Raw genomic sequence first — 25,203 nt, forward strand, 5'->3', positions numbered from 1 at the left:
TTGATATTAAACTCATGTTTCTTACTACCTAAATGTTTTTGAACATGGTAATGCTTTCAAGTCTTACGTCCAGCCAATCATCTAGTGTGACATCATCAACAGGTGCAGGACCCCAAGCTGGCCAGAAAAAAACAAGGCGTCCCCCAAAGACGTTAGACCCACGCCCTGTGTACCTTAGACCCGATTTTTATGGTCATATGGTACACAGCCACCAATACTTTTCAACAACTGGATATCAAACATCAGTTTGACAAGTCACTTATGTGAAGCAGTAGAGAAACATGACAAAGATCTATACATAAAATGGAAGGTAACTTAGAAGTGTTTTAAATCAAGTATGAAACATGAGGTTTGATGTCAAGCACCAGGTTTATTGGGGTTTTCAAGCCATTACCATCAGTGTGCACTGGGATAGTTCAAAACCAAATGTGATGCGGCTGGTATGCGAGTTTGTTCCTCTCCATCTCAGGTAATGGTTGTTGACAGAACAAGGGTGGGATGCTCTCTTCATGGTGGGAATAAGTCCTTGCCTTAAGAGGAATGTACCTTGGTGTCTTGATCTCAGGTGATGGTAGAATGGAGAGGAAGATGGATGGACAAATAGGGGCTTTGTACTAACAAAAGAGGCACATGCCTCGGTCTGTTGGATGCAACAGGGAGCCTTTGTGATTTATATCTGTGGAAGGCGCTATATAAATAAACTTTTACTTACTTACTTACTTACTTAATGTAGCACCAAGTGTACCAAGTCATATCAGAAATCCAGTGTCAGATAATCACTGATTGGCTAGAGTCCCTGGTTGTTCCAGAGTTTTCTGCCTGATGCCAGCAGCCTGACAAAAAAGCCACCGACTTCACCACCATGTACGCCATTGTTGTGCTGTGTTTTTGTGTCATATCACACACACACACACACACACACACACACACACACACACACACACACACACACACACACACACACACACACACACACACACACACACACACACACACGCACGCACGCACACACACACACACACACACACACACACACACACACACACACACACACACACGCACACGTAACTGAAACAGCACCTTCTCCAGTCCCTCCTCCTTCAGACTGATAACATCGAGGTCAAAGTCTGTTCTCAGGCCGTTTGTCCTGTTGAAGGAGATTCTTCCTGTCAGGCCGTCCCAGTGAGCCTGAGAAGAGTTAGAGCAAAGTTTACAATACCAAAGCAGACATCAAATCAACAGCATCACATCAGTCTTTTCTTTATTATAATTACTTTCACAAAACCACACACAAACATGACAGAAATATGAAGCTGGAACAAAGAAGGAAAAATGTGTGTCCTGGGTCTTCCTTTGGGTCTTTTTCCAGTTGGCGTGCCAGGAAAACCTCACCAGGGAGGCGTCCAAGAGGTATCCTCACCAGATGCCCGAGCCATCTCAAGTGGTTCCTCTCGATGCGGAGGAGCAGCCAGTCTACTCCGAGTTACTCCCAGAGGACCGAGCTTCTCACCCTATCCCTAAGGGTGAGCCCAGCAACCCTACGTAGAACATAAATTTTGCTTGTATCTGCGATCTTGTTCTTTTGGTCACTACCCAAAGCTCGTGACCATAACTAAGGCTAGGAACGTAGATTGACCAGTAAATCAAGAGCTTTGCTTTTCAGCTCAGCTCTTTCTTCACCACAACAGATTGGTTTAAAATGGTATAACAGCCCCAATCAGAGGGCCTGGTGCCCAATACTCCTGCAGAAACCCCCACAGTGCCACCCGAGGGACATGGTCGAACACCTTCTCCAAATCCACAAAACAGATGTTGATTGGTTGGGCAAACTTCCATGCACACTCCAGGACCCCCTCACCCCGGTTTCACACTGCAAGCATCTGCGGAACAGAATGGCAGTGAAGTGGCACCGCTTCAAATACAATCAAATTATAGTCTATGGAGTGTTTCAAATCAGCTGCGACGCTGCAATTTTCAGGCGCATCCCAGAAGCGGCATGCCGCGCCGCTAAAGAGAAGATCGAATTCTATTTTTTCCGCAAGTCACTTCTGGGACATGTCAATTCCCTCAGTTCACATAGTGTGAGACAAGGAACACCACACAGTTTCAGAGTAAAATCCCCAGTTATTTTCAAAATAAAATGCAATGTTGTGATGTGTTATATAACTCACGTCAGCACGTGTGACTGAAAGTCCTTTGTTTACCACAAGTTCCTTTCGAGAAGTGCAATGATGTGATTCCTCGTGGGGGTTATGATCTTTCGATGAGGAGGGTGCTGGAAGTCTCGAGGAATTTTAGAATGCCGCGAGTACAGCGAGGCGCAGCGAGGAAGCCGTGCAACGGCCAAGACTCTCCCAGTGTGAAAAGGACCGCTTTGAAGTTCGTGAGTGAGCTGCTCTGCTGCTGTTCCGTTCTGCTGATGCTTGCAGTGTGAAACCAGGGTAAGGGTATACAGCTGGTCCAGTGATCCACGACCATAATGAAAACCACATAGTTCTAGAGGTTTGACAATCTGATGGACCCTCCTCTCCAGAACCCCCGAATGGACCTTACCATTTTTAAGTGTGATCCTCTTGTAGTTGGAACACACACTGTGGTCCCCCTTTTTAGAGGGGGACCACCACCCCGTCTGCCAATCCAGTGGAACTGCCCCTGATTTCCATGCGATATTACAAAGCTGCATCAGCCCACACAGCCCTACAACATCCAGAGCCTTAACTCTGGGCAGATTTCATTCACCCTTGATTTGATTTGCCTTGCCACCGAGGAGTTTATTGACCACCTCAGTTACCTCGGCCCCAGAGAATGGAGACTCTCCTCCCTCACTGTAGGACATGCCGATGGGATTCAGGAAGTACTCAAAGTACTCCCCCCACCCATCCAAGTAGAGGCCAGTAGCACACTGGCACCACTGTAAACAGTGTTGGTAGTGCACTGCTTTCCCCTCCTGAGACTCCGGATGGTGGACCAGAATCTCTTCGAAGCCTCACGGAAGTCAAGTTCCATGGTTTCACCAAACTTCTCCCACGCCCGGTTTTTGCCTCTGCAACCACCCCAGCTGCATTCTGCTTGGACAGCCGGTACCCATCAGCTGCATCTGGAGTCTCACAGGCCAAAAAGACCCGATAGGACTCTTTCTTCAGAGTGCACACTAAATACTGAGCATGCCATTGTGATACGATAAAGGATGTTAGACACGTGCTAAGAAGCACCTGTGTAAGTGACGGCCAACCCAACCATGCAAAGATGTCAGAGAAAACCATGCAGGACCAAACGTGACCAGATTAGAAAAAACGAGATGGTGTGATACAGTAATTCAGCAAAGTCATTGTGATAAGTGTTTAATTACCAAGAAATGTTCCCCCAAAAAAGATTTTTACTTAATTACTAACCCTAACCCATCTGTCACACAACAAGGCATGAATTGATATTTATTTTCACCTACATTCATTTATGTAAAGGTCATCATCATGATTTATTTATTTATTTATCATTCTTGTTGAATTTATTTATTTAGTTCCACTTTTTTTTGTTTGAATTTGTGACATATTTTATTTCTTCTTTCTTTTTAGAATATATATTTTTTTCAATTTTCATTATTGCATTAATTTAGTAAAAAATCCTCTTTTTCATTGTTTGGAGATTTATTTCCATTTTTATTTTACTTCCTTTCTATTAAATACATAATTTTATTTAATCAGCATTGTCCTGCCTTACCTTGTCTCATTTTTCATTCTGATTTAATAAAATGGGAAGTAATAAGCAAATAAATACCTGTGCAGAGTAATTTTTCTGGACATCATTTGGGACAATATTTGTGATTGTTTTGTGTTGTTGCTATAATAAACACGCACTTGCATAAATGAAGTATATCTGTCTGCTTTTATTCCTTATAAGAGCATTGAAAACATGGAAAGTATCACTCTATAGTACATTTACCAACTGCAATCAGTCCGAAGTAATCTGTGATTAAGTGATGAAGAACTTTGTCAGATGGTTCTTAGTATTTATTAGGACTGTCAGTGGTTTTGTTTTCACAGGTTTCCAGTGTCCGTTTGTTCAATCTACCTAAATGTTTTTGTGAAAGTGTTTTTTATTTTAGTTTAAAATTTTGTTGGATTCACAAATTTTCAAAAAAGCAATTTTTTCGGACTAAACAAAGATGCTGTATGGCAGCTAAACTGAAACGGCTCCTCATATAGTGAATCTGGAAATTATTCAGTCATTATGGGGTGTTGTGTGTAGAACTGTCAGTCAAAAATAAGTTTTAATCCATTTTGGAAAAAGTCTGTGATAAAAGTGGAAAAAGTGTTGTGCTGTAAATATGTTCCAGATGCACTCTACACTAACAAAATTAATGTTTAACTCTTTACATCTAAGCTACCAGGCTGTTTGGAACCAGTTGAAATAACTTTGATTAATGCATCCAACATTTGATTTATCAGGTTACGAGAATTTCAAAGCAATACACTCATTGGTTTGTTAGTAATTAGTCATTTTTAAAGAAAAGGTCTTTGAAAAAAAAATTTAAAAAGCTTTTGTGGTTGACAAGTGAAATTTATAGAGTGTGGGTGTAAATAATGGTCCTTTATCCTGTATAATATTGTTTTTGTAAAATATGGCCTCTTCTTTTTGTTAAATAGTGTCTTACAAACACTCAAATCAAACTCATTCATTCATAAACTGATGGAACAGTGTTGTGCTAAGTGACAATTGTTTTAGAAACATTTAAGAAATTATGCCTTAAATATGAACTCTATTGATAATAATAATAATAATAATAATAATAATAATAATAATAATAATAATAATAATAATAATAATAATAATAAAAGTACCCTTTGTTCTCCATCCATGATTACTTTTAAATTCAATGCACTAAAAGTTGTAGAGGTCTGAATAGATGGTGTGTACCTAGAGGTGATTGTACCAATGAGGCGTGAAACAGTCTTGATTTCACACTAACTCCCCTACTGGTCCTTATAGTTCCTCCTCACTGTGACAATCAAGTTGTGCTTCATTTCAGAGTCAACATTATTACATCTAATGCGATTGTTTTACTTGCATTTTACCTTCTGGATGGATCCCTTCAACATCTAGTCATGCTGTGACAACAATCTCCTTCCTGATGTGAGAATGTGATCCTCCAGTCAGTGTGCACCAGGTATGTGTGCCAGACAAACACTCTCAGTGAGGTTGTGTATCTGTGTTGAATGCCAATGTCTCTCCTCTTTACCAACCTGACTCTGTTAAGTACTACTGAAAGAGTGTTTAGTTGATTTTTAATATTGGAAACTGTTCTTTACACCTCTATGTAACAAATTAAATTTTGATGGGGCTCGCAATGACCCAGGAGCTTTGATGAATGGCCAAACACAACCCCCTAATAAACCACAATGGAAAGACTGGTTTGCCCCACCCACCCAGTCAGAACAAAAATTGTCAGCCTAAGTCTCCTCCCCTTTAAGTGAGCTCATGGGCCCTCTGACCCAAAAGACAAATGAATGTAAGTGGGATGATTGAAGGACATGTGTGACTCAGGGTGTGAGGCAAAGTGCATTAAAAATAGCTTTTATAGCCCCATTCACTACCATTCATGTTTTGATTGTTGTAGACAGGAAGGGGAGGAGCCTTAAGCTCTCTATACTCAATATTGACAAGGTAAATGTAGCTAGGACCACTTTAATGGAACAGCAGAGTTCTGCTGCTGTAGCTGAAATAGATCGTTATCTACCTCCATCACCTACTGACCCAGTGATGAGCTCCGTATTTCACTTCAGTACACTCAAATATAGAAGCGGGGCTGATTATGAAGTGGGTACGCAACCAGGAAAAGTGGTTGGAAGCAGTAAAGAAGCATGCTCAAGATGGCTGCTCTCAGTGGATACATTTGAAATAACTACACATTTACGTATGTTTCATTTACTCATTTCCCCATCGTAGCTTCTTCCTCTGTTCACACGCTGCTCTTCTATGTGAGCACATCTGTTTGTTGAGGACTACAGCAGAATGGGGAAGAGGTTACAACGCTATCTACCTCTTTGATGAGGGCCATGAACCGGTTCCCGAAGCGCCAGGGTTTGTGTCGATTACACTGTAATGAGCTGACGGTGATCTGCTGAGACTGCTGCACAGCCACGGCCACCACGTGCACAGCATCGTACATTAGAGCGGCGTCCGTCTGCAAGCCAAGACAGGGAGAGAGAGGGTCATTGAAATGGAATAGACACCAAAACAGATGACATGGGTCAGAGTATCCTAGAATGTAGAAAAAAGCTAAAACAAAGTCCTTCAAAACTGAACTTGTTTTTGTGTTTGCAGTGTGTTCCTGACTAAGATTAGACGTTACAGTGTGTTAGTCACCAGGAAAACCAGTTCAGTCCTCAGACTAGGGAAGGGATGAAACATGTTACTGGTTTTAGACGGATATTACTGTCCAACAGACCTGTCTATTTCCAAAAGCATTTTCAAAATAGACCATGTGTAATCAGTACCCAGTAAAATACACACATTAGCTGCCTAGCTGCTGTTGACAAACAAACCCTTGTATGATCAACTGCATTCTTAAGGACCTGCTGTTAACTCTAGAACCAGGATGTTCTGGACGGTGTGGGGTTGGGTTTATTACATACGATGTGTTTTTGTGTCTGCAGATGCACATTGAGTCATTGTTGAGATGACTTGCAGAAAATGTGAATAAGAGAAATAAACCCAGACTTGCACAGGACAAAGCTTTCCAATGTCTAGAGTCTCCTACTGGAACAGACACCCTTCTGATGAGCAAGAAAGAGACTTTGTGCTCATCATTTATTCTTGTATAAGCAAATTTGTCAAGTACTTTGGAAAATAAAGGTAATGCATAACAAGGCAGATATTTTTAAATACACTAGTATCCCCAGATTTAAGTAAAGGGGTTACTTTAGGTACTTTTAAATCTATTGGTCCAATCTCTGTTTTTAGAGTCAAAGGGAGAACATGAAGCTATTTTCTTAATCATACTATCTCATCATGGCCGACAACTACATTTTTCATTGTCAGGAGCATTTGAAGTACCTCATTAGGAATTATGATTGGCATCTGTTTAATTAGGATTGACTGACAACACAATATTTCTAGTTAGAGAGGAACCAATATGGGAAGAATCTGTGAAATCATTACCAATCCCAAAAGGATGACAAACATCATCAGATAGGTGAGGTGGAATACCTCTAGAGGAGTGTTTTTATTCACCAATTCATTCATGATATTCCAAATGTTATTTTTCTTCGATCGTTGTCCATATTGTCCGTTATTATTATCACTAATGATCGGAGACACAATACAGATCTAGACGTTAAATGAGGAGGTTCAGATAGAAAATAGAGGAAACAAACAATAAAAAGCTTTTGTGTGCAGCTTGTTATTCCCAGACAAGCTCATCCATGCTGCCTGTGTGCTGTAAGAACGTACTGTCTTAACCCTGTATGTTTTTTATTTTAATGCAGTCAGTCCAAACCAAGACATGTGGCTGAAACTATCAGAGAAATGCCAGTCATGCTTTACAAAACCTGAGAATTCTTCCTAAAGTATAAAATAAAGCAATAAATCAAATTAGTGTTGGTCTTGCTTGATTGAAAAGCAATCAACAAAGCTGTGCACAGCAGTTGAGTGGAACTCATGCCCTCGGGTGTTTGGAACAGGACTGTCCTGTTGGAGGAAAATATACCCAATCCTGTCACTTTTTTCACTGAAGCCCAAGATGCATCACAGACTACAACTCCAGGTGTGTGTGTGTGTGTGTGTGTGTGTGTGTGTGTGTGTGTGTGTGTGTGTGTGTGTGCGTGCGTGCGTGCGTGTGTGTGTGTGTGTGTGTGTGTGTGTGTGTGTGTGTGTGTGTGTGTGTGTTTTGTACATTAACAGCCCACAGAGAGATTTTTGTTTAGATTCAGAACACTGAAGTCAGTGGCACTTCCTGAGTATCACACGGTTATTTTTGTAACAAGTCAGTCTTCATCCCAAAGACTTGTTACTGCTTTCGGTCCGAGAGTGTCTGATCTGATGGGTGGTGGCCCTCATCCCTACTGCACACTGGAGGCATCAACAGTGCGGAACGTCACTGTTTCAAATAGAATCCATCAGAGTGTATTGGGTGATTCAAACCAGCCACGATGCTAAAATTTTCAGACGTGTCCCAGAAGTGCTACACTGCACCACGCCATTAATGATAGGATCGGGTTCTATTTTTGCCACCTCTGGGATATGACAATTCCCACAATTAACATAGGGCTAGACAGGGAATCACACACGGTTTCAGTGTAAAACCCTTGGTAATTTTCAAAATAAATGTCCATTGCAACAATGCAACGTCATATCTATGTAGATTACATCAATACAGGTGACCTAATGGCATATTTAATTCCTGCATCAATCCAATGAATGATCAGTACTGTGGACAGCACCCTGATCAGCACCATGGACAACAGTACAACATTTTGTTGGTTGTGCATTAAAAAACACTGCTTATTTGGCACATCCTATTAATTCAGAGTTCATTTGGTAAATGAAATTGTACCACTTTTCAGTTTGAACATTATTTATGAACTTTGAAGAAAGTATTTGCTCGTGTAATTTAATTGTCTTTTAGTTTGATCCAACTTCAAAGAAGTTGTAAATTACACACATTCTTATCCAGGGAGAAACAATGTATGAACATGGGTGTCTGGAAGCTAATCTAGAGCAGGTGTAAATGGATTATATTTCCTAAATCCTGTTAAGTGAAAGCCGAGGTTGGAAAGTCACTGTAATGGAAAACAGACCTTTGGTGAGGTTTAAGTTGGAGCTGAGAGATAGGCAGCCTGGAACACAATTTTTAAGATTATTTTTTGTGTTTTTACATTTATTTGTTTTTTTTATTAATGGTTTCATATTTCTTTATTATTCTTTGATCACTTGAGGTGCAACAGATTTGGGGCATTTTTGTCATTTCGTATCACTTCCAGGGTTAGGAATTGATACGACTTTATTAATATCAATGCCATTGTTGATTCTGTATCTCAGTCCAATTCCTGATCAATTTCCAAGTAGTTCAATAGGTGGAAAAATATATATTTGCACATGATCTCCTGCATTATAACTGTCAGTTTATGAATGATAAATAATCAATTGTACCTGGTGTTGGTTGGAAAATTCCAAAGGTTCTCCTTTATGCTCCTTGTGAAGGCAGTCATCTTCTTGTGTGGTGTAGTGTTGCTGTAGCACCACAGGTCAGACTTTAGTTTCTGGAGACTGCTAGTGTGGAGTTGTGTATAGAAGTCAAATGGCACTAACATGCTAGGCCATTTTAGCTTATTAGTTACCTGCAGCACTGCTGCTGCTGCGTTGATATTTACTAGTCAGGAGCGGGTCAAAAAGACATTTACTTTGTTTTCGTGCATTTTGTGCTCAAAGGCTTTTGCACATTCAAAGCGTTTCCTCTCTTTGATTAAAATACTACTTTGTGCTTTCAGGACCACTTAGGTTTATTACGGTAAATCCCATTCTACCATTGCAGACAGCCGGAGAAACGGTCTCAGTCTCATTCTCATTAACAGAGCTGAGTGAGAAATATTTGATCGGTTTGTGGTGGCAGGTGCTATTTACTGTCATTTGAGAACAGCATCACTTGTAGAGACAACCAAAATAGAATAATTAAATTCCTCCTGCCTGGGCGGGCTGTCGTTGATGGTGCTAAGCATGGAGCACCTCACATAAGTTTTTTTTTCTTTCATAAGCCTAATTTGTTAGTGCTCCCCGGCCACTTTTATTTTTTAATCGGAGCTCAAACGAGTAGCTTTACAAAAGTCCTGTGGCATCAGCTTGGACCCAAGTAATACAAAAAAAAAAAATCCCAAAATGTATAAATCAGAAATCTCAAATCTGATCAACCTGACTATTTCCCTTTTTTTTTATGTATAACTATAACCCTTGGGAGACAATTGCCTTTCTAAGATGCATTATAATAACCCAGAAAATTTATCAAAATAACACATTCTTAGGAAGATTAACTAAACTACTAAAACTTGTAAAAAACATTATAATAAAGACTGTTTTATTGTCATTGCAACAAAACTGATTTAGACATCCACATTGACACAATGGAACCATAACTGAAATGCCATGTCCAAATATACGTTTATTTTTTTATTCAAACATATTCATTAATTTTTAGCATTTCTACGACTAACCTATAAATCACAACTCATTTAGCGTTGGCAGGAGTGTGGATTTGGCCCTATATTACCTTCACTTATACATACTGTCGCTTACATTAAACAGCATTGTACACAAAAGGGTCTAAGGCAGGGGTGTTAAACATGCGGCCCGCGGGCCGGCCGCGAGATGGTTGTGTAAACTTTATTTTCATACTTTACAATGTAGAGTGAAAATAAACGTATCTTTGTGAGCAAGTTTCCTCTGTAGTGAGTATAAATAAGACAAAGCTGCGCTCAAGGCTCACACAAGAACTTGAATCACATCCTGAAGTTGGCCGCCACTCAGGATGTGACTTCTGATATTGATGTGCTGGTGAAAGCTAAAAGATGTAAAGTAAAATGAGTTAAATAAACTTTAAGTGCTGCATGAACCTGATCTTGCCATGTGATCTGTAAGCTCTTTGAATCACTAAGGAATGTTTTTTTTATTTGTTGATATTTTTTTTTTTTTTTTCAAATTTTCAAGTACACTTCAGGTGTTGTACTTGTACTACACTGTCCTCAGGCTCCAGCCTCGCTTTATATTGATTGTATTAAAACAAAGAAAACAATCTGAAGTATTTAATTAATTTACTGGTCCGGCCCACTTGGGACTAGATTTCCCTCAATGTGGCCCCTGAGCTAAAATGAGTTTGACACCCCTGGTCTAAGGCCTTGATGTTGGTGGCTCACTAGTGAGGACATGCTTCTCTGACACTAGTGTTGGTGTTCTAGTGTGAATGGGTCTGGACAGGCTGCTGTCCTCAGCACCGAGGGCAGACGTAGATTCCCCTCAGACATGTACATGTCCATCTACTCTCCGTGTATTCATCTGCACAGGGACAGTTTTAATGGGTGCACATATCTTGTCATATGAAATGGACATCACAGCTTAAGTGATTTAGTTTTAATTAGAGACAAAGTCAGAAAAGTATTAAATACGCATTGAGATAAGCAGTCCAACATCAGGAGTGGTGTGAGTAGTAAAGCTAGGAGGAGTTCTGCTTTCTAGTCCTTTCTGCTTCTGCTCTGTGCAAACCCAACATGCACCCGTCACGGCAGACTGGCAAACGGTTCAGCAACAGAGGCACTTCACTCTATAAACATCTCATTAAAATCAATTATGTCAACCCTGAATGAAATTAAAGCTAAACACTTTAAAAGCTGTTTCTCCCTTGTGTCAGCCAATATCGGCTTCTCACTCACACACACACACACACACACACACACACACACACACACACACACACACACACACACACACACACACACACACACACACACACACACCCACACACACACCCACACACAGGCATGAGATTTAATAAATCTCCCAGAGCTCTGCTTGAGTTCAACACTTTTATGAATTGTTCAAATGGTCGGGCCTAACTTGGAGGCAGCAGAGGTACCCCCCTGCCCCCTAGCTTAGCCCCACCTCCTCACCATCCACCTCATCAGCATCGCCATGGAAACAAAGTGGCAAGAAATAGCTTTTCACCAGACTGGGGCAGAGGTTATAATTTCCTAACGCAGGCTCTCAGCATGCTGTGTTGTAATGTTTTCCCCGAGGAAAACTTGAAAAGAGAAAGAGAAGCTAAATGATTTAAACTATTTAAATGGCCCTCTTGTCATGGTTTTTAACACTCTGATTTATTCTAGTGTGTGTGTGTGTGTGTCTGTGTGTGTGTCTGTGTGTGTGTGTGTGTGTGTGTGTGTGTGTGTGTGTGTGTGTGTGTGTGTGTGTGTGTGTGTGTGTGTGTGTGTGTGTGTGTGTGTGTGTGTGTGTGTGTGTGTGTGTGTGTGTGTGTGTGTGTGTGTGTGTGTGTGTGTGTGTGTGTTGTTTGTCCCTGTGTTTTAATCATGTAATGAACATGTGGAGATGGACACACACACATACACAACTACTAAAGTTGAGGTTTTATTTCCAGTTATTTATTTGTACTGTTTGCATATGTCATACGTCCAAGAGGACCATTTCTGTGGTTTGTGGCAAGATGTTTATGGGGAAGATGCTGGGGCAAGCAGTAGCTCAGGAGGTAGAGTGGGTTGTCCAGGGATCGGAAAGGTGCTGGTTCAATTCCGGCTCGAAAGCCTTGCCTCTATCAGTGTGCCCCAGGGCAGCTGTGGCCATAGTGTAGCTGATCACCACCAGCATGTGAATGTGTGTGTAAATGGATGAATGATACCCTGTAGTGTAAAGAGCTTTGGAATCTTTTGACTCTTACAAGTGAGGATCATTTGTCATTATCATTAAGGAAGATTGATGGTTAGTGGTGGGAGAAAAGTATCGTGTGGCAGTAATGCACCTCATGTTGTTTGCAAGCTGCCACAAAACCCTCTAATACCGGGGTATTCAATCCCGGTCCTGGAGGGCTGGTATCCATTATGTTTTAGTGGTTTTTCTGCTCCAATAAGCTTGATTCAGTGGTTCAATCACCTGTGCAGCAGCTCATCGGGCTCTGCAGAAGCCTGTTAATCACCTGCTGATTAAAATCAGGTGTGTTAAAGCAGGGTTAAAACTAAAACCTGCTGGATACTGGCCCTCCAGGAATAGGATTGAATACCCTCACCCTAACAGAAAGATAACTCTAATTAATGGTTTCCAGAAATAAAGCTAAAAATTCCATTAAAAGGGCACATTTTTTATCTAAAACCCCTTTCACACTAGCATCGGCTCCGCATGGTCTGGATATCATAGAGAGTTCCTACATTAGCATAGCCTGCCTTTTATCAGGGAGCAACCGGACAGTTTTTCAGCCCTCTTCCTGAGGTGGTCTGCTGCAGGCTGACCAGGGCCAACACACCCACTGCTGACTAGTAAGCCGGCTCAAATTCACACTTTCTATTAGGGGAAGCCTCCAATTGGTGGGTAGAATCAGCCCACCTGGGCTTACGGCATTATCATGCTGGTTACCTAGGAGCTGAGAACTTCTCTAATTGCATTCCTAAGCAAGGATGTGTGGAATCAACTGGGCCAGGCTGGGCTGCTGGGTCTATCTGGGTGGTGTGGAGTCGATGCTAGAGTGAAAGGGCCATGAAGCACTCTTTTAGTGGCCCATCAGCACTACTCCCTATTTCTAGATCAGAATGATGATGAACAGCATAATGACAACACCCACTTAGTTAGCAAATGCTAACTTTTCAGTGCCACTTTTAAGTGCAACTAAACAAATAACTACCAAATAAAATTTGAGTTGAAAAACGTCTATGAGCAGTTAAAACCCCCCTAAACAAGTGTCCATTACCAACGGATGCGTTAACAATCCATAAACGTGTTTAATTAGTCTGCGACGGTGGCACAGGAGTTAAGTGCTCGCCCCGTAATCGGAAGGTTGCTGGTTCGAGTCCCGCTCAGTCTGTCGCTGTCGTTGTGTCCTTGGGCAAGACACTTAACCCACGTTGCCTGCTGGTGGTGGTCGGAGGGACCGGTGGCGCCTGTGCTCGGCAGCCTCGCCTCTGTCAGTGCGCCCCAGGGCAGCTGTGGCTACATTGTAGCTCATCCCCACCAGTGTGTGAATGTGTGTGTGAATGGGTGAATGACTGATTGTGTTGTAAAGCGCCTTGGGGGGTTCTAGGACTCTAGAAGGCGCTATATCAAATACAGGCCATTTACCACAGGCCATTTAAACCACAACACACATGCAGCATTCTGTAATGTGTTTGGTAGCATGCTAACACTTCCCTCTGCTCTTCAAAATAAAACCAAAGTAAAACACAACAAAGTATTTTACACTTGTCTTGCTTTTAATTTACACTGAGGTACCTTTAGACCTTTTTAAACATTTTAAAATGTCAATGAAAAGAGTAACAACAGAGAGACGCTTCAGAATGCTGTGTGTCATGATTTGGACTTATTTTATGGGTAACTCGATGGCTGGTAATGGACACTTGTGTTGGGAGTTTTAAACTGCTTACAGGCATTTTTCTACTGAAAGTGTGTTTGGTAGTGATATGTTTTGTTGCACTTAAAAGTGGTTTAGCACTGAAAAATTAGCATTTGCTGTGGACGTTTTTGGACATTAGATGTTTTCGAAGCCATCATTTCCAAACTGCTGCTCCTCTAACTACACATTAGTCCCTGAATAACACTGGTAGGTGCTTTTACCTCTTTAGTTGTTCACTAGTGACGAAGCCCAATTTTGTGTCCCTTATTTTAAAGTGATAGCGAACTATTAGGACAAACCAAATGACCCCACAGTGAAGCTGTGCTTCAGACTAGCCAACCGGTCCAACACGGTGATGACACACAACCTCCCTGTTCTACAAAATCTTGACGATGATGGTTCTGATGGATGCTGGGGCAAAAGGAGCAAACAGACAGAGTTGATCCAAGCCGTTTGCCCACAGCTCTTTCTGACAAAGACAAGGAAGGATTTATTTTACTGGTGCTCTCAGATGCTTTGACACTGGGCCAGCTGCAGGATTCCAGCGACTGGGCCAGTAACAGCAGGGGGAAAAAATGGGGGATCACTTGTGAAGTGGCATTTTTATGGCTGATCTTAAAGCGGTGAAGTATGGTGGCTGCTAGTCTCACAGAAAGCGCTGGTCACGCTGCTCCGGCTCTTTTGATTGAAACATAAACACCCAGAGAGATGGAGGTGCACTCGGGAGCACACCAGGAAAAGTAGATATTGTAGAATGTAGGAGGTGTGAGGGGGAGGGTTTCACACTTAACTGGTGCCCTGAAGCGGCTCAGACTCCGTCTTCTTTTACTGCTCTGTGGCTTTTTTAGCCACTCCTCTCAGCTACTTGGAGGGATTAAAGATTGAACGTGTTTTGTGGTCTTTCTGAAGCCTTAGTCATGACTAGGTCACTCACTGCCATTAGCTATTTCTGCTATTCTCAGCACTGTACACACAAGCTGTTCTGATACCACATAAATTATTTTATCCAGACCATACCAACATGTTCTCTGCAGCAGAAAAGTGTTGTTCTGACATTTAGGCCAGTCGTCTAAATGAAAACCATAAATTCTGCTAACGGAAAAACAAAAATTCATCGTGTTAAAGGATTTGCTGCCTTATTTGGGACAGCCCCAATCACAAGAGCTCTAGAGGCCATGTTTGGTTCATCTGTACTGTAGTGCTGCGGAGCACTGAAGGAAGGACAAAGTTAATGAAAATGCAGCTATTGCTGTTTTCATGGGACTATGCTCTAATGAAAACAAGCTGTGAGAACCGTTTAGCTTGTCTGCTAATAAAAACATGGAAATGTGACTCACTGGAAGCTAACCAGAATGTTCTCTTATTTAAACACCGTTCTTATTCACATGTTGCCGTCATATACGTGACACACATCTATTGTTTTTCTGACAGCAGTATAATCCTGATAGAGTACACACACAGGATGAAGCTACGTCTGCCCTCGGTCGTTAAGTTCTCTAGTGGCAGGGTGCCGGGGTGGGAGAGCTTCACCCTGAGATGGTGAAGGCTCTGGACTTTGTAGAGTTGTCATGGATGAGCCACTTCCCTAAACAATGCCCGTGGTCATCATTATTAAAATAAGAGGGATTTTGGAGGACCACGCTGCTCAGTGTCCCAGAGCAAGCACAGGCTCTGGTCTGATTATGAATCACTGGATTTGGAAGGAGCTGATTGGCTTTCATGCAGATCCTGGAATAGTGCACCAGAGCTTTTCCCACATAGATGTGATGGCAGGGCAGTGGGAGTTTCATTGTCCAGCTGCTCTGAGTCAAAATGAAAGTTCTTTATTTATCTCCCTTGGGGGAGTTGTTGTATTAGACAGAGGGGGTTTCGCCGCACCATGCATCCAGAACATAGAAAATATCATCCTTAAAAAAGAAAACACACAAGTTCAATTATCACCACATAGAAGGTCCCTCCACACCCACCCCCCAACCTCTGGATACAGACTTTAGGACTAAACTGATGTTGACCTGTCTTGGCAACAGCGTGTTCTACCAGACATGTCCGTCTCGTGTGTTGTGTTCATTGATGGCCTTAACTGGTGATGGGAGAAATGAGTGTACGGTTGTGTTTACCGTGAGTTTAGTGAAACAAGTTCAGAGTGTAGGACATGAGAGAGTCGGTTATAATTCTATTTGTCATATCAGGATGGTCTGCTCAAACATCTCTTGTGGCGTAAAGCGAGCAGTAAAACCCATTATCTTCCCAGATCTGTTTATCAAAGTGAAAATCTGAGCCTTTGACTTCACGGTGAGGTTACCAAACCAATATGCGGTGCCATGAGAGCCACAGAAGCTCCACCATCTGAGAGAAGCTCTGAGTCAAGCTGCTGTTCCTCCCCATCAAAATGGAGTCAGCTGAGTTGGTTCAAACTTCTGCCTCCTGGTTGTTTTTAGGGCATATCTCACTGGGAGGAGATCCTGGGGCAGACCTGTAACTCACTGGAAGGATTACATGTCCTCACTAGCCAGGGGACACTTTGGGATGCCTCCAAAGGAGCTGGAGAATGTTGTTGGGAATAGGGAGGTCAGGTCTTCTCTCATAGACATTTTTCCTTCTCCCAAACAAGGTTAATTTCAGATGAAGCCACCAGAGACGCTGCTGTTAGGTTCATGCTTCCAACACCAGGAAGCTCAGATATCACATCTAAAGTAAAGGTCATGAAGGTAAGAAGAAGGGAGGTCTGAGAGTAACCAGTATTTCACTAATTCAGTAGATGTGACTGATGATCAGGTAAAAGAACAATTTAACTGTAAAGCTTTCAAACGAACCAAGGCATTCTTGGCTCACATAATAAAGTGTGTTTTTAAAACCCTGAATCTTCCGGACCTGATCAGGTTTACAGAATTATTTCCTTCTTCTCTTCTTGTTTCGTGTTGATGCCCCACAATAAACACAGCAGGGAAGAAAGCATTCACACATTCTTCCCGACATCAGCGCCGACGTCATTAAAGAGATGATAGTGACAGAGAGGGAGAGAGCTAGGGAAAAGAAAGAGCGTGTCACTTTTTCCCTCCATTAGCTTCATTAGTGCGCGAGGATGAGGCAGATTAAGACCGCTGCAGCTTGGATGAAAATGCGATTTGGCAGGGTTATCTGTTATTTCAGGCGCGGCCATTCTGGCGCCTCTGTTTGGGCTGGGTTCTAATGTGATGTGATGCCTGGGCCCTCGGGGGGGCCCACTGCTGGTGCTACCAGACTCTCTGATTAAAATCTGATCCCACCAGCCAGGCTCAGTCTGGATGCCCTCATGCTCTGTTCTCATTTCCATTCAGTTTTCACTTCTCATCTCGCATGATGTGTCAGCGCAGAGCCTCGGAGTTTCACGCACAAATTCAGGCCAGATGCCTCGCATGACTACACCTGTACACCATCCAGTGTTAGAGAGGAAAACGCAACGGCTCAAAGAGAGGTTCAGAGTTTCAAGGTTACCCCTGGGCTGAAGAATCAGTGATCCAAACAAATCCAAAGAGATTTGAGTCTGGTTCTCACTCAGTAAATGAGTAAATATCCTGTTTGTCCTTTTCTGTAAACGAAGCCTGAAAAATCCCAAGGCTTGGTTCTCTTTAATCATGTCCATAATTTAGGATTATTTAAGGTTTACTGTTTAAAGTAGCGCAAGAGTACTAACTGAATATTTTATGTGACTGTGGGGTTTCCACTGTTTAAGCCATGGTGGTAAAGCTGTAATAAACAAAAACAGGAAATGTGTTTAGGCTCAAAACAGACCAAAGACACGTGACTCTATCTTTACCTTCAGATGAGACCGGACTAACAACCCTAACCCAAACTCCGACCCTAAGCCCAGTCATCTACTTTTAATCCACTGGTGTTGCTTATCAGAAGATCTCTGGGTTGGGAGGGGCCATAACTCATTTGGGGTTTGGTGTGAACGAACATAGTGACTAGGATCTAAGCAACAGAGGTAGCAGGTGTTCTCAGTGGGGATCATTATTATGGTAAATGGTAAGATGGCCTTTATTTGATATTGCACCATCCAGAGTTCTAGAACCCCTCAAAGCGCTTTACAATACAATTAGTCATTCACCCATGCACACGCTAATGGTAAAATGTAGCTTCAGTGTAGCGACAGCTGCCCTGAGGCACACTGACAGAGGCAAGGCCGCCAGGCAGACACCACCGGTCCCTCCGACCACCACCAGCGGACAACGAGGAGGAGGTGTCTTGCCCAAGGATACAAAGACAGCAACTGAATGAGCGGGGCTTGGATCTGCTTTCTTCCAGTTACAGGGTGGACACTTAACTTCTGTGCCACTGTCATCCACAGTCAATCATCTAGATTAATAAAATGATTAGCAACCGAATCAATTCACCTGCAACCAAAACAAATGCTTTTTCCCTTTAATCTTTAAAATTGCTTTACTGAATCTGCACAAGCTAGCTCTTAAACACGGAACTCTTGCCCCTCCCATCAGATATCATCCCTAGGCGACGTCCTGCTGACATAGGATTATGCATCGCCAGGGTAAACGACAAAGTTCTAAACACCAGTCGCCATTTTCTAGGCCCAGATGTCTTTTGTTCTCCGTAACTTGAAATGGTGTTATCTGAATCTGGCGCCCTAGCCTTTCAGGCTAAAGAACCCAAAACTCCCTTCCCCAATCCTTGTTGGATCTGTGACGCACTAGGTTGGCCCATGAGACCCTGGAACCTTCTAGAACGGAAGTTTGTACATTAGATGTTGTGTGCTCTCTCGCCTGCGAGGAGAATCCCAGCCCCTCCCATCTACCTCTCATGCCCCGCCCCCCTACCTCTCGTGGACTAATGTTGTGACTGTCTGGGTTTGTGCTTGTGTGTTTTCTCCCTTATTCCTTCCCACCTTTCACTGTATAGTTTCTTAGTTTTAGCTCACTGGCAGTTATCTGGTTTTTGTAATTCCCTGCTACCTTATGTTTTTGTAGTTCCCTGTTCTAGTTTTACTGTTTTTTTTTTGTTTGTTTTTTTTACCTCTGAGCCACATCGCATAAACTGTACTCTACACACTGAAGAGATAGGAAATCTTGCAAGATCTAACCTGACTTTGGAATAAACAAATGACAGACAATGAGGAAGATTCAGATCACCTTCACTCTGTGCATCGTGCTTCCATCACCTTGCTCTCTGATTGGCTACACGTTACATTCAACAGACTGCAAACTCACTCTGAGCAGACTAGAGTGCTCTTAACACACCACACATGACAGAAATATCTGATGGGATTTTCTTTAGAGTTAAAATCCTGGAGTGGATCTCAGGGTCTTGTAGAGGTGGTAAAACATAGTCCCCTCTTTTCAGGTACTTGAGCGTCACATATCAGGGCCTAATAACCTGATCTTTTCTAAAAGGTTCTGATCTAACCCCCAGGTTGTGAACCATCCAAGAGATTCATCATGTTTCCCCACACTTCAGATTAGATTAGGACCTTTTAGAACCTGGTAAATGCTAGACTGGTCCATTAGGTCCCGACACACACAGCTGAAACCCGAGGAATGAGAATATTATGCAAAAGTTTATTTATTTAGTAATTCATTTAAAAGGTAACACATGGCATGGACTCAATCAGTGCAAAGCCAGAATTGTGATGATCATGGCTACAGCTTAAGAAAACCCCAAATTCAAAAGTGTCGCTCTAATCGTCTAATGAATCGAGAACACCTGCAGAGGGTTCCCAAGCCTCTCTCAGTTTGAGTTTCAGCTGTTCAAAACCAGAGAACAGAGGATGATTCTTGTTTTCAATAAAAACAAACAACAAAACCAATTCACTTTCTGTGGTGAAACATTTGCCTTTGCTGTATTTAATTCTAAGGACAGAATGGGATCTAGCTTTAACAGGAACATTTGCCTGCGTCACACAAAACATAATACAGATATTTCTAGTGTTAGTCGAAGTCTTTACACCAGATCAGCTTGTGAGGCAATCATAAAGCCCTTCAGAATCAGAAGAGCAAACTGTGAGATATTAGCTGAGAGGACTGCCTCCAGGCTCTTGTTTATTTCTGCTTCTCTGCCTGAGGCCGGGACTCCAGATGGGTCTTTCACTTCATAGAAATCAAATGGTTGTTTTCTGCTATATTTCCCATGGCAACTGCTTTTCTTTTCAACTGTGCCTCTGTGATCTGTGTTTTTGCACGTAAAGCTGTGTTAAATTAAAAATTATTTGGAGGGGATGAAGTGTTGAGTCAAAGAAAGAGCATCAGAAAGGAGAGGGTCAGAATGACACTGCTACACCATTTACCCTGCAGAATTGTGTCACAATGATGGGCCTCAATAGGAGAGGAAATTGACTGTGTAAAAAGAAATCATTACTATGGCTGACTTTCCTTTGTAATGACAATATGTGTCTCTCCACATCCCATCAGAATACATGCCCCGAAAATGATGCCAGGAAATGAGTCCTGAAGATGACTGCTGGCTCCCAATGAGAGCGATGGACGACAAGCAGATGATTGCTACGAGCTATTAACAGCAAGTCAGGCTTGGTGTAAGCATCTCAATCAGAAGCATGACAAGGACCTGGAAAAAAAGACGTGGCTGAAGAGGATAACACGGTAATCGAGTTACAGAGAACAGAAACAGAACTGACCTCAGTCTGTTGATCAGGCATGAGCAGAGCTTAAAAGTAAAGTTTCTCTATTTTGCCTTGAAACAGCCCTGGGTGCAGGAAGGGGTTTTGAAGGTGATCTGGGTTGTATCAAATACATAAATAATACATGCTTATACATTATTACTTTATAAATTATGACTTTTCAAGCACTTTGTATCATTGTCTTGTTTGACATTTGATTAACTTCTTGTCGTGTCTGTCTGATCTTCCTGCTTCTCCATTCAATCCTCCAGAAAATATGATCTCTGGTTTTCATACTTTATTACCTCATGAGTTACTTTTGAACTAAGCAGTTCAAAGGAAGCTACCGACCGCAAAAACAGTGGAGGGCGCACTGCGCTTAGTGGGGTGAAGTCACCAGAGCACGGGCGATGAGCTCCACTGCAGTGAAGCGCATCGGGCATGAATAAAAAACAGAAAGTACCAGAAAATATCAGTGGACATGAACAAGTTTATGTTAATTATGTATTTTTTGGGTGGTGTGACTTTGAGAATGTTAACTATGTCCATGCACAGGATGCATCTGCCTGGAGTGAATTAACAATCAGTGCTCTCCATCCTATCTGCTCAAAAGAAGTCCTGGTATGCTGAGTCCATATAAACAAAGTAACATATTATTTGAAGCACACCATTTATAATACAAGCCACCCCAAGACTAATAAAAATGAGACAAATATTACAAAAGCTAATCCTGACCGTTTTTAAGACACAAAGTTAAGATTCATGTGTGATTATTTCTAAATCCACTTTTGCAAACGCAGAATGATTCTCAGCATCACTCACATTTTGTCACTTTGAAACAAAGCTCTGGTTAAGAAGAGACAATGACACCAGTCTCAGTACTCAAATTGGAAAACCTAATCCTCTTCTTAAAAATTCCTCAGGGTGTGGCAATTGAAGAGTTCTGGTCAGGAACTATCAGCTGCATAGCCGAGGCACTGATCTGGGTCAGATCAGCTTGTATTAGTGTTTTCAGGCTTTGGGCGGGTGAGAAACCTTGTTCAAAATTGTAAATCTGAAGCAACATCTGTGTACACTGAGTGTGAGAAAGCAGTGGGACAAGGGAGAAGTTAGTGGAGATGTGTGTGCTTGTGTAAAAATTCAACACACACACTGTTGTTAGCAGTCCTTGAAAACTGTGATTTAGTGAGAATGTGCGTCTGTTGGTGACATTCAAGGAGAGCTTCTCCTTCAGAGTGAGAGCAGGATTTCATCAGGATGAGTCTTTCTCTCAAAGTCAAAACTGCATTTCATCACAGTAACCACGATCCATTTCCTCTGCATGTAATTAGAGAACCTTTTAATTAGAGCTGAGATGAATGATTGCTGGTTGTCCATCATGTCCACGGGCTGCCACCTTCACGCAGCCATACTAAGCAGCCCACTGCGATGTGACTGTGAGAGACCAAACCCGGAGCAAACAGAGAAGAGTCTCATGCAGAAAATCAGAACTCCGATTTGACAGATGTTAAACAAAAAAACATGATTAGGTAATCGTTAGGGATGCACCGAAAACCGAAAATGAGGAAACCAAGGCCGGAAACCGAAAGAAATGATTCTGTCATTTATCAGAACCATAACATTGAACCTCACTAAAATCAAGGCATTGCAATAAATCAGTTAAAAACAATGAGGCTATTTATTTAGCACTGATATAACAACAATGCACAATATCAATTAAAACTCTAAATAAAATGCTTCTCTTCACCCCACCCATGTTGAAAATGAATAAGTTATAAATAAATAAAACTAATTTATTAGAAATGTGCTGACATTACTGAAAGGCTTGCTGAGTACAATTAACCCTTTAAGTGCCAATCTCGCAATATTGCATCATTGATGGGTTTAACAAGCCACAGCAGCAAATAGTATCCCTCATGAAGTTATTACTTTACACCAGAAGATACTGGAGATGTGTGGCTTCAATCTGAGAAACACTTTTGGGCGTTTCTTTTAGTGGTTGAAAACTGCCCCCAGCCCACCCCACCAGGACACCCCCTACTGAGGAGAGGAGGAGGCGAACGGAGCACACGGAGGGCAAATATTATTAGAAATTAGAGAGGAGAAACTTAGAATAGTGACAGGTCTGTTCATTGCTGATAAAGCTGTTTGTCTGGTAATGGCTGACTCTGATTCTGAAGAGTAATATTCATCCTCTGATGATGATATTCACTCATCTAGAGACCAAGAAGATGTGCAGCAGTGCAGCAGCAACAGAGTCTGCGTGATTCATGAGAATAAACACGTGTGATCACATGATTTAATATTTCTCCATGTTCATGACGTGGTGGGTGTAGAAAGGATGGTAAAAGCACCGCTAATACTGACAGACATAGCGAGGATGTAAAAGAAGAAAAAAAGAGCTGGGGAGACGAAGTTGGTGTGAAACGGAAAGTCCAGCGATCGTAATAAAACAGCATTACTAAAAGAGGAATAGAACGAATGTACGATCTTTATGAAACAAAGAGCAAGTTGCCACATGAGGGCAGAGCGAGATGAAAAATGTTAAGGCATCATTAGTAATCATTCAAATATTTTTTGTGTCTTTTCTGAGTTTCACTCAAGCACACATTTATGAGTAGGCTAAGTTGCTACATAACCAAGAAGACTCGTCGTGGTTTATCAAATGAAAAGCTAAATAATCAGGAGCCATTTTCACAAAACAATGTCGTCAGTTTGCCGCAACGCCGTGGCGGCGTCAGGGAGCCTTAGGTCATTTATTAGTGGTTAGACCGTGGTGGCAATGTTGTGCAATGGTGGCCTTTTTATAAAACATTACGCAATGGTGGGATTAAGGGGACATGGGGCGGACTCCCGTTTATGTTGGACATTACTTGTTTTTTATTGCGATCGAGCTGCGCTCAGTAAGTATTTTTTAAAAATTGCTCCTAAAGGTGTCTATCACTCAGTCCCCGTTCAGTCTCTGGTGGCCGTCCTGCTCTAACAGAGAGAAGCTCCAGCAGCGCTGCATTGCTCCAGATTATCATCTAAGCTGATTCTGTTAACAAAAGCGAAACCTACGGCCTGTTTTTACTTTCTTTTCCAATATAGTTGCTGTCCTGAGCTTGGCAGTAGTTCCCACGTGATCGTGACACCCCCTCTGTTGTGCCAAGGCGCAATTGCCGTTTATCAGACAAACAATTGCTGCAATATTACTACCAAGCAAGGCAGAACAAATATCGCAAAATTCATGCATCGCCATGCCGGCCACGGCACCTTTAAAAGACACGTAATATTACGCCAAATTGCCGGCATGGTGTGTCTTGTAAAAAAGGCTATTGATATCATTTCAGCTTTGCAGGTATTTAAAAATCTAAACCCCATTTGTTTTAACAAGTCAGTAAGAAAAATAATGACTGTGGGTCTCATAAACAACCCGACCCAGTTTCACCGACACACAACACAGGCTGGGTTCTACAAACTGAAGCACGTTTCAGTCTGAGCTGTTTTAATAAAACTGAGTGAGCAGGTCTGAATGAGGACAGTAACAGTCTGCAGAGCAGATGATGCTCACAGCTTCTTCCTGATGAAGCTATTTACCAGAGATGATGGAACAGCTTCTTTCTGTCACAACAAACGAGGCAGCAGAGACGAGGATGCAGGGAGAGAAACAATTAGCCCACAGGTCCCAGGGATCAAATAATCATTCCAGTTCAATTAAGTGGCAGCTTTAACAAGCAAGGATCATTTCACGTTTCCCTTCTTCCCGAGGGGAATGTGGCCTTTAATTGAGTTAACACTTTTTGTTTGGCAAACAATTTTAAATCAGGCCAAGACAGCCGCTGTGTCTCGTTACTAGCACCCAACCATTTTCTCTCCTGTCTGTCTGGCCTTTCTCCACATCCTCACCTTCATCATCCTTTACTCTCCCTCTGTCGGTTTCAGGATGTTGGTTCTGTAACTCTCAGCACCCTTCCTGTTTCCAACATCTGTTTTAGACTGCTTTGTGCAAATCCCATCAGATGTCAGCTATCTAAATAAACCTCAGGTCCTAAAACTCCTTTTCTTCAATTATTTAAAGTTGGAATAGAGGTTCAGTTTGTGAACAATTGATTCAGTTCATCCCATACCTACACACATACTTCCCCTTCCCACCAGTCTCTGGTGATCAGAGCTCCAGCTCTAATGGAGAAAAGCTCATAGAGCTCTGCATCGCTCCAGTTTATCATCTCAGCTGATTCTGTTTAAAATGCTAAACTTACGTCCCGTTTTAGTTTAATTTTCTAAAAAGTAGCCGGGTGGAGCTCGGCAGTAACTCTCCACATGATAAGCATCCACAAGTCCAGCATTGCGGCAAAATTACTCCCAAGAGTGGCGGCACGAATGCTGCAAAATTTCAGCATCGCCATGCCTCCATGGCGCGTTCATAAGACACACCGTGGCGGCATTATTACGTTGATTTGCTGGCATGGTGGGTCTTCTAAAAAGGGCTTTTGAAAGAAAATGAAGAGGAAAACTATGAACC

At 42.1% G+C, this 25,203-nt stretch overlaps 1 protein-coding gene across 5 annotated transcripts in view; it reads right to left on the bottom strand.

The window, feature by feature from the left end:
* grik2 (glutamate receptor, ionotropic, kainate 2) overlaps window positions 1-25,203 on the bottom strand; it is a 299,000-nt gene that overhangs the window by 129,199 nt on the left and 144,598 nt on the right. For all 5 annotated transcript variants that reach the window (XM_070550946.1, XM_070550947.1, XM_015949505.3 and 2 more), the window contains 2 exons: window positions 6,038-6,181; window positions 1,081-1,188 (listed from right to left, as the gene is read on the bottom strand). In XM_070550946.1, the coding sequence (XP_070407047.1) occupies window positions 1,081-1,188; window positions 6,038-6,181 (252 nt within the window). The remainder of the gene's footprint in view (window positions 1-1,080; window positions 1,189-6,037; window positions 6,182-25,203) is intronic.

Source organism: Nothobranchius furzeri, chromosome 5 (genome assembly GCF_043380555.1).
Source record: "Nothobranchius furzeri strain GRZ-AD chromosome 5, NfurGRZ-RIMD1, whole genome shotgun sequence".
NCBI lineage: Eukaryota > Metazoa > Chordata > Actinopteri > Cyprinodontiformes > Nothobranchiidae > Nothobranchius > Nothobranchius furzeri.